Here is a 10,298-nt window from a genome sequence, read left to right on the forward strand (position 1 = left end):
GAAAGTTAACCCCATAAATCTATCCCAGTATAAGGTTGATCAAGCCCAGCAAAAAGGGAAAATATTATTGGACAAAATTAAAGCCCAGGAATAACAAACAACCCATGATTGCAATGCCCATGAACGATATCATGAGTTGCCGACATTGGAGCCGGTGGCAACCGGAAAGTTAAAAACATTTCACCTTTTTTGTTTGCACTAATCTTAGCAGTGACTTTTATATTTTCTTTACTCAAAAGTTCGTCGGCAGTCTTTCTTCAAGACACACTCCGTTGGAGCTGCTTAGAAGCTAGTAGTATTGTTGTAAGCTTAGTTCATCTCTTTCTTTGCCGTGTTTCATTTTTAGGCTGCAACTTTCTCTTCTTTCCCCCTCTCTTGTAAGTTAAGCAGATTTTATGTTGCTATAGTGATTTGGGTTTTTCTTTTTCTGTTTTAATCTTTTTTATAGAAAGAAGTGTTGCTTTTGATGAATTGGGTATCGATATTTCTATGGTTTTTTGCTCTTTTTTGTCCAAAAGAAGTTGCTTTTTCCACCGAGGATTGCATTTAGGTAAGCACTTCTCTTGCCCAAATAGTGAAGACATTGTATTCAGAGCAATTTGTATTAATTTAAAGCATAGAAGATGGAAATTCTTGGATCAAGTGTTCTCAAGTCTTACAAATGCATTGGTGAGTCGTGTTGTTGGCGAGTTTCAGAACTCACCTCAGTTAGCCTTGGAATTTTACGATTGGGTTGGGGAGAAAAAAGGGTTCCCACTCTCATTGACATAGCGTTGTGCTCTAATTCATGTGTTGGTCAAGTCGAGGCGATTCGATGATGCATTGTCTCTAATGGAGAAATTAATATATGTAAATGGAATGATCCCAATGGAAGTTTTGGATGGTTTGTTGGATAGTTATGAAATTTGTAAGTCATGTCCAGCCGTCTTTGATGCATTGGTTAGAGCTTGCACTCGATGTGGTGCAACCGAAGGTGCTTACTTAGTCATTAAGAAGTTGAGAATGGAGGGTCGTCTTGTTACTATTCATGCTTGGAATAATTTTTTGAGTCAACTATTGAAGTTAAATGAAATTGTTAGATTTTGGAACATGTATAAGGAAATGATTTCTTACGGGTATATTGAGAATGTGAATACTTTTAACTTGGTTGTATATGCTCTTTGTAAGGAATGTAAATTGCTAGAAGCTATTTCGACATTTTATCGGATGTTGAAGAGTGGGATCCTGCCTAATATTGTTACTTTCAACATGATAATAGATGGAGCTTGTAGGGTGGGTGGCATAGAGCTTGCTTTGAAGCTAGTTGAAAAGATGGGAGTAATGTCAGAGAACTTTGTTTCGCCCAACACCGTAACTTATAATTCTATCATTAACGGGTTTTGCAAATTAGGGAAAGTTGCGTTTGCAGAAGAGGTCCTTAATGATATGATTAAGGCAGGTGTCAAGCCTGATGTAAGGTCTTATGCAGCAATGATAGATGGTTATGCACGAGGAGGGTGTTTGGAGGAGGCATTAAGATTGTGTGATGAAATGGTGGAAAGGGGCTTGATGCCTAATACAGTTGTTTATAATTCAATCCTCCATTGGCTTTACTCAGAAGGTGATATTGGGGGATCTTCTTTAGTATTATCGGACATGATTGACAAGCATGTATTCCCTGATCAATTCACCTACTCTACTCTTATACAGGGGCTTTGCAGAAATGGATATATGATGCAAGCTTTTAAATTTCATTGCCAGATTATGGAAAAGAATGTTATTGAAGACACATTCTCACACAATATTCTCATCAATTACCTTTGTAAAAGCAATGATTTATCAGGAGCCATGCAACTTGTGGGTAGCATGTTCATCCATGGTTTAATTCCTGACTTGGTCACGTATGGTGCTTTAATTGATGGGTATTGCAAGGAAGGGAAACTAGGAAGTGCTGTTTGGGTCTACGAAAAGATGAAGGTGGAGAAAAAGCCCAACTTAGTGATATATAACTCTATTCTTAATGGATTGTGCAAGGATATGTCAATGGATGCTGCAAGATGGATGATAGATTCATTAAAGAGTCTGGGTTTACCTGATGCTGTAACATATAATACTCTCATTAACGGTTATTGCAGCTGTGGTAATATGGACGAGGCATTTTCTCTGTTAATGGAGATGCGAAAGGTAGGGAGGTTTGTAAACACAGTAACTTACAATACATTGATAAACTTTCTTTGCAAGTGTGGGTGCATTCAACAAGCAAAAGAACTAACGAAGAGAATGGTTCTAGATGGCCTGATTCCTGATTTTATAACATACACGATGCTCATTACATGTTCTGCTAAGAATTGTAGCGCAGATGAAGTTATTGAATTGCATGACTCCATGGTGCTTAACGGAGTGGTTCCTTCCCGACAGACATATCAAGCTATTGTCAGACCCCTCCTTGGGGAAGAAAATGAGGAGACAAGAGTTTAGTTTTTATATTTTCTTACTCATGTTAGTTCAGTTGCCTTTGATTTTTTCCCCCTTCTTTCTTATTCATTGTCATTAGATGATGAACAACTGAGAACTTTTTCTTTATGTCAAATAAATATAGAGATTTCGCCTATGGTGTGGATTGTAGCGAATTATGCAGCTGTCGAACACGACAGGTTGCTAATTTATGCCATTGTATGTATTATTATGTGAAATTTTCTACTTGAAAAACAGTTTTAGGAAAAGATGATGTTATGATGATTGTTTCTGTTTTGTTTATGAGTAGGATATGGATTCAGGGGCCTGGAAGTTCTTGAATTAGCCTGTTCTTTCCTTTCTTATTACTTAGAGCTTTAAATCTCATAGGTTCAAAGGAGTAGACATTGACAGTAAAAAGCCCCTGCAACACTGATCTAGGAAGATGATGGAGCATTGCGGTTCTGATGCAAGATGTTTCGACCTGTTAAATTGGAAATGATCTTCTGCATAATTTTGACTAATGATGTATCGGTCCATGAATGTGTGGCCTTGAAATTTCATCATCTTTTTTGTTCCTTTATTTTCCCTCATTTCTTATTGTTACAGGGTATAGAACACCAGCAATATGTCTGAGGCAACGCATTTGTTTTCTGAAATGTAATCTTTTGATTATTTTGTATGGAAATATGATAGACATTCAAATCATAAAGCTCTTTTGATCTGTTCTCCAACCATTTTTACAGAAAATCAGTTTTTTTGCAACATAAAGTCTATGGCTTTTCTTATCAGGTACATAACCTTTTCCACACATATTTTCTGGAAATTAACACAAGTAAATATTGTAAGTATGGTTGAAAAGTATCAAAATTCATGGAGTAGCATATACCTTTCAGAATAGGGAACCTATCAAGTTAAGATCCAAGAAACAACCATTCAGAGGTTGCCACTTCAAAAAGGCCCCATCAAGATGTAATGGTGAAAAATCAATGGACCAAATTTTCAAAATCCTTATCCCAAAACCTCATCCATTCCCTCCCTCTCACTTCCACACATTCCCTCTGATTTCCTCCATACCAGAAACAACTCTCCAACACACAAAAGGATAAGACTTGATAAAAATCAAAATACAAAAACAAGCCATTGTAGGAAAAAGCTCTTTCTCTTGCTCTCTTTAGAGTAAATTTCTCTTGCAATCCTTTGTAGAGATCCGGGATCCATTGTCACCATGTCTTGCTCAAATCTGACAATGTGGGTGTCCTCAAAACCCTCTCTTTCTGACACTTCTTCACTCTCTTTCCGTTCTTTCATCAGCCCTTTTCAGCTCCCGTCTCAGAGCTCAACCCCCGGTAACCCTTCCAGGTCCTCATCTGTAACCCCAGTTCACTGTGGTCTTCGTGAGCTTAGAGACCGTATTGATTCAGTAAAGAACACGCAGAAGATCACTGAAGCTATGAAACTTGTGGCTGCTGCTAAAGTTAGGAGAGCACAAGAAGCTGTTGTCAATGGCAGACCTTTCTCTGAGTCCCTGGTTGAAGTTCTTTACAACATCAATGAACAGCTCCAGACTGAAGACATAGATGCTCCTCTCACAAACGTCAGGCCTGTCAAAAAAGTTGCTTTGGTTGTTGTTACTGGTGATCGTGGTCTCTGTGGAGGTTTCAACAATGCTATCCTCAAGAAAGCTGAAGCTAGAATTGCAGAATTGAAGCAGCTTGGACTTGATTATACAATAATCAGTGTGGGGAAAAAGGGTAATTCATATTTCATCCGCAGGCCTTACATCCCAGTGGACAGATTCCTAGATGGTAGCTCACTCCCTACAGCTAAAGAAGCTCAGGCAATTGCTGATGATGTTTTTTCACTCTTTGTTAGTGAAGAAGTCGATAAAGTGGAGCTTTTGTACACCAAATTCGTATCCTTGGTTAAGTCTGATCCTGTGATTCATACTTTGCTTCCACTTTCACCAAAGGGTGAAATCTGTGATGTAAATGGTGTTTGTGTTGATGCTGCTGAGGATGAGTTCTTCAGATTGACAACCAGGGAAGGGAAACTGACGGTGGAGAGAGAAGTTATGAGGACTGAGACAGCTGATTTCTCTCCCATTTTGCAGTTTGAGCAGGACCCAGTTCAGATTCTTGATGCTTTGTTGCCTCTTTATCTCAACAGCCAGGTTCTGAGGGCTTTGCAGGAATCACTAGCCAGTGAGCTTGCAGCTAGGATGAGTGCCATGAGCAATGCTACTGATAATGCCCAGGAACTGAAAAAGACCTTGTCTATTGTCTACAACCGGCAGCGTCAAGCGAAAATCACCGGAGAGATATTGGAGATTGTTGCTGGTGCCAATGCTTTGGCTTAATGAACTTGAAACCTGTTTCACCGTCAATTATGTTCCCTTGTAGGTATTACAAAGAAATTATTAAATTATGAGTAGTTTCCTTATTCATTCCTATATACTTGTTTAAGAACAGCCATGCTGATATTTTTTTTTGCATTGTAATTCTCGAATGCTTATGAACTCTTTGCACAGTGAGAGCTGCAATGTCTTTTGGAGTTGAAAAATAAGAGCATTTACCCATCTTTGTATGTTATTTGCTCCTTACATGTATGATACTTGTCCGGTCACCGTCAAAGATCAGACTTTCGCATGCTCCAGTTGCCTTTGATATATTGCAAGCAAGAATAATTTTCTTCCTTGAATTTAAACCGTGAGAGATTCATTAGGCTTCATTCATTAGAGCTGCTCAAGAGGGGCCTTTTTTCATGCAGGTTCATTTGATTCCCTGCAGCTTTTGGTTACTTAATCTTATCATCTGTTTCTTTGGACAATTAAAAGGGTTTAGATGAAACCAAGATATCAATTTGCTTCATTACATTTACATCATTGCTTATATTAGATTCTTAGCTTTATAAGTTAAGTCTTTAAGGCCGGATTCCTGAATCGGCGGCCGAGTGCAGACCACATCCGAAGTTTTGGTTACAAAATATGGTGAATCTAAGTTAATTTACTGGCAATTTAGAGCCTAATAAAATCGAAATGATATGCAGATTTATATATCAGACAAAAGGAACAAAATACCAAACACAGAATCCTGCATAAAGCATATATGGCAACTAGTTGGAAAGCTAACCATATGAATGTGTTTGAGCATCACTCCTATTTAGATTAATTGTTGTTTAAGATCAGGCGAAGCTCATTAAGGTCCAAACTAAGTGTGATTAGTGGTCAAGCCCAAGTTCATTTCTAGTCAAAGTTGATGCTGGATTTTTAAAGGTCCAAAAGATTCAAACTCCATATGAGTTCAAGTCTTAGGCGCAAGGAGGCCTTCACTGCTCCCATACGAGTATTGAAAATGATCGTAAAAAATATATATATATATATATATAAAGTTCGAATTTTCTAACGAAATGCAAGTTTTGTGACGCTGAAAATTGGAGAACTTGAGTTTTTCGACTATGGAAACCTGCTGATACAGTAAATGAAGAAAGTATAGGGGAGAACGATTTAAAGAGAGAAGGATTCAATGGGAGAAACGAAAATGAAAGGAATTTTTATTTTTTTATAGACAAAACTGAGTCGGCTTTTGCTTCATAAACCTTTCCACAGTTTTCGGTTGTTCTTTTTAGATCTTCCACTTCTCCACTTCTTTTTATTGCAACATTAGTCCCTTTCATTTCACAATTCTTTTAAAATTTTGAAAATTTTCTTTTAAATTATTTCTTAATCTTGATCTTTTATATATATTTTTTTATTTATTTTAATTTTTTTTTCAATTGTTTTCTTTAAGTTTTATTTTTTTAAAAAATTCCATTTAGGCATGACAATCTTGTACTTATAAAGTCTCATGATACATGCCCATGATTATCTTTTATTCATTTAACGAGATAAATGTATATCCTGTCACGTCATACTAACGGATAAGAGGATCTCTCCTATGAATGCCTTGACAAACAATGAAGAAAGGATTGATCTCTTAACACCTTAAAGCTACTTTATGCAGTTGTTTTCTTGATCAACCTGTCCTTTTGTCTCTGTCCCGGCTCTTGGCCTCTTTAGGTGAACCAGCCTTCATCCATTGCACCACCACGAATTCTTTGTTGCTCCTCTTTACCTCTTTCCTTGTTATACATTGTATCAACAATTGGTGCAGTGTACGTGGATCCAAAATGTCTCAGAATCACAATGATGCTACCTATAACCCCATTAATAAGAATAACGACGCCAACCCTGCCAATTCCTCCACTTTAATGAATGGAAATAACGCCACCAACATTGAACTTCCCTTAACACAAACCAAGACATCAACTCGCCTAGCCATGATCACCATGGAAGCCTTGACCCAACTTTTGAATGTCCTCATTAGTCTTTCCACTAACCCAACGATTGCGGCCTCTCATTCAATTTCTAACACCCCATCATATCCTACTACCCCGCAATATCTCATAGATAACCTTATAGAACAAATTCTCTCTTGTTTAGCTTCCCAACCTCAACCCCCTGTTGTGGCTATTCCTCTAGATCAAGCTTCCAAGTGACAACAACTTTTTGGTTTTCAACACTATGTTACTGAGATGTAGGAAAAAATACGTCTTATGGAGGAAAAACTTTTGGCTTAGTAACTTTAGTTCCAAGAACAACAAAAGCGTCAATGCCTATTGGATCAACAAAATGCCAATAATGAACAGTTTATCACGAAGTTGCGTGCATCCAAAGATGCTGCAGAAGGTGGTGGTCTACCCCTTCCGCTAGAACCAGAAGGTATGACACTAACTACTATTTGTAAAGATAAGAAGGATCACAATGATAATGAAGTGGTACAAGATCTTCAGCCTATCAATTGTCTAGGATGAGAACCCTAAAACAAGGTTGTTTCCATTGAAGAACAAATTGCAACCCTCTTATTGGAGTTCTTGCAAGAGGCTAAGGGTTCTAAGTCTGATGAAGTTTGTTGGAGTTACGTTAATGAACCCTTAACCCCTTCCGTGCTGACCATAACCTTTCTTCTTTTTTCAAGTTTCCCAAGTTGTCTTATACTTGTACGAGTGACCCAAATGACCATTTAGCTTACTATTACAACAACCATATGAATATTCTTGGGGTTTTAGATGTTGTGAAATGTAGAGCTTTCTCTATAAATCTTTCTAGCACTGCTAGACAGTGGTACCTATCGCTTCCCTCGAGGTCCATCAACAGCTTTGATTAGTTAGTCGAGTTATTCATGAATAGATTTAGTCAACAAAACCCCATTACAATCCCTAACTTATCATATTTTCCATCTGATAGAAGGAGAAAGAATCCCTCCTTGATTTCATGAAGAGATTTAATGTTGCAACCATGATAACAAAGGGTGTTACTGATGGTTTAGCCACTCTAGTCTGTTTGGTTGGAATTACTCATAAATTTTTCCAATTCCACCTTATTGCTAACTGCCATAACGTTGCCTACATAAGAGTACGGGGGCCTAGTAAGCAAAGCTAGACACGGAGGGACTAAATTACGTAGAGTCACCACTAACCAATTAGGGCTAGGTTGGTTAGCCACCTATCGTCTAAAAATCTAGAATTAATACTATGGAAAAATCCTAAAAATTTAGACCTGATCTCATCACCAAATTTCGGGTTCGGGAGTACAGTTACGTGTAGGGAAGGTTATAGCACTTGTAACTCCCCAAAATTTCTAATTTCGTTATTGTGAAAATATGACACAAATATTTGTCAACTTTAGTAGTTATGTGTTCTGTGAGTGTTTGGGAGGTCCCAAGTTCAAGCTTTCACTTGGGAAATTTTAGGTATGTTGAATGAATTAGGCCCTACTCTTGTTTAGTAGGCTTTTATTTAATTGTTGGTAAAAATATATTAGAATGGGCCTACTGGTCTGGTGGTTAAGTGGAGGGTTAGTGTGTAAGAGGTCTTGTGCTTGAGTCCCTGTGCAAGTAGGGGAATTAGTTTTTGTTTGAGGCGTGTGGCATGGCGGAGTTCAAATTAAACTGGACTGCTGAGTAGTTGTGTTTTAGTGAGTTAATAGGGAGTGTTTTTAAGAGATAATTGGGGAGAAGTTATCAAAATAAGATTTTCTTCTTATCAGTTTTCTATTTTCTTTTTTCCCAACAAATTTTCTAACGTCAGACTTTTGTTTCTCTGCCGTTTCTCTCCCTTCTTGTTCACTTTTGGTTTTTGTTCCCCTTTGGCCGAATCTTGTTTCTTCTCTTTCCCCTCTCTTTTCGTTTTCTTGATCGGTTCATCTCTTGCTCTATAGCTGAAATTCTCTTCTCTTTTCCCTACTCTTTTCGTTTTTGTATTTTTTGTGAGTCATCTCTTTGGGTGCAACTTTCAACTTCATCTTTTTCTGTAAGTGGAATTTTTCCCCTTATTTATCATATTTCGATTATGCAATTAACAAAGGGTTCATTTTACTCTCATTCAGGTGCTGTTCAATTGTTTTAAGCGAATATTCCAGTGTATGGAGGCAGCTGGTTATTGGATTCGTCGCTGTAAGTTTTCAAATTGTTGTTGCTTTAGTTTCTCGAGTTTTATATTGGGTTTGATTGATTAATCAAATGATTAATTAAGGGATATATTGGTCAAATATAGGTTTTAGAAGGCTCGGATTACTTTGCACATCGAATCGATACCAGGTGTATACCCGAAATGTAGAAAACGGGATTCGACGAAAAGCCGAAATTGCTTGCCATCGATAAATAAGAGAAAACAGAGAAATTGATGCGAAAAATTGTAGAGAAAGAAAATAAGGATGTTATAAACTTGGAAATCAACATTTTGCACTAAAATAGTTTTAGACATCAGCAGTAGTCTAACTTTGAAAAATCATCAAAAATAGTGGAAATTGAGTTAGAGGTTTAATAAAATATGAAATTAAATTTTATTGAGTATAGTTTTTCATGGAAGAGACAGTGTAAGCAATGGAATTGTAAATTATAAGATATAATAAATTTTTTGAGACAAGGTCAGAATGATTTTGGGTTCCCCTAATCTGATTTGGAAAATCATAAAAAAATGTAAAAATATAATTAGGGGCTTAAATTTATATGTTTAAATCTTTAATGAGTCTATTTTTAAGATAAATAAATAGAAACATCATCCAAATTTCGTACTAAGAGATAAATAATTTTTAGTAAGGAGAGGTTGAATCTGTTAAACAATAGAATAGGGATAAATTTGAAAATTTTATTGTACTTATTTGATAAATTATAAATTCTGAAAATTTTATGATAGAAAGGTATTTGAGTCTAGTTTCAAAAACATCAAGCAGATCTTAATTTGGAATTATGTAGCTCATGATATAAATAATTTAGTGACAATGACTCAAGTAGACAGCTTTGAATGAACATATAAGTAAATAGTGAAGACATATATGAATATTTAGCTAGCATGGGCTACATTAAAAATGAATCACACGGACAAGGCCAATGTGGGCTGTGTGGGCCACACGGGCATGTGAGCTCATTTTTTTGAAAAGTTGTTTAAGGTTGGACGGGTCGCCCAAGTCAACTGTGAACCTACTAAAGGGTCGGTAAACCCTACTCAGACCCCTATATGATTGATCTGTCTGTCTGATTTCTGTACCAAGCATGAATTATGATATCTGAATGCATGTACTATAATTACATAATAGCATGACATCTTTTGTATGTTGCATTGCATCGAGGTGGGTTATTGTTATCTGGAGGAAGTGTCTGAACGGCTATTAAGCCTGTTATATGGCAGCTTTGCTGCATATTTTTGATTATGTGTCGCATTTCGGTACAGTATGGTGTGTAGGGATGGGTGTGTAACACCCTTAACCCATATCCGTCATCGGAATAAGGTTACGAGGCATTACCAGAAATCACACACAATTCACATTC

The 10,298-nt window shown here is 37.0% G+C and overlaps 2 protein-coding genes across 3 annotated transcripts; both read left to right on the forward strand.

The window, feature by feature from the left end:
- The first annotated feature begins 266 nt into the window (after positions 1 to 266).
- On the forward strand, positions 267 to 3,161 carry LOC107961991 (pentatricopeptide repeat-containing protein At1g11710, mitochondrial). 2 transcript variants are annotated; one of them, XM_041115963.1, is made up of 3 exons: positions 267 to 303; positions 449 to 550; positions 1,259 to 3,161. In XM_041115963.1, the coding sequence occupies exons 2-3, from the start codon at positions 490 to 492 to the stop codon at positions 2,455 to 2,457; spliced, it is 1,260 nt and encodes a 419-aa protein (XP_040971897.1). In that variant the 5' UTR covers positions 267 to 303; positions 449 to 489; the 3' UTR covers positions 2,458 to 3,161. The 2 variants fall into 2 exon arrangements, with proteins under 2 accessions (XP_040971897.1, XP_040971896.1); XM_041115962.1 differs by lacking the exons at positions 267 to 303; positions 449 to 550 and having other exon boundaries at positions 832 to 3,161.
- Positions 3,162 to 3,276: 115 nt separating this feature from the next.
- On the forward strand, positions 3,277 to 5,011 carry LOC107961992 (ATP synthase gamma chain, chloroplastic). The gene has a single exon (XM_016898195.2). The coding sequence runs from the start codon at positions 3,662 to 3,664 to the stop codon at positions 4,790 to 4,792; it is 1,131 nt and encodes a 376-aa protein (XP_016753684.1). The 5' UTR covers positions 3,277 to 3,661; the 3' UTR covers positions 4,793 to 5,011.
- Positions 5,012 to 10,298: the final 5,287 nt, after the last annotated feature.

Source organism: Gossypium hirsutum, chromosome A06 (assembly GCF_007990345.1).
Source record: "Gossypium hirsutum isolate 1008001.06 chromosome A06, Gossypium_hirsutum_v2.1, whole genome shotgun sequence".
Lineage (NCBI taxonomy): Eukaryota > Viridiplantae > Streptophyta > Magnoliopsida > Malvales > Malvaceae > Gossypium > Gossypium hirsutum.

What these genes read in the sequence shown, in the direction of transcription:
- LOC107961991 (XM_041115962.1), top strand. Translation starts at nt 832, where the DNA reads ATGGAGAAATTAATATATGTAAATGGAATGATCCCAATGGAAGTTTTG.
- LOC107961992 (XM_016898195.2), top strand. Translation starts at nt 3,662, where the DNA reads ATGTCTTGCTCAAATCTGACAATGTGGGTGTCCTCAAAACCCTCTCTT.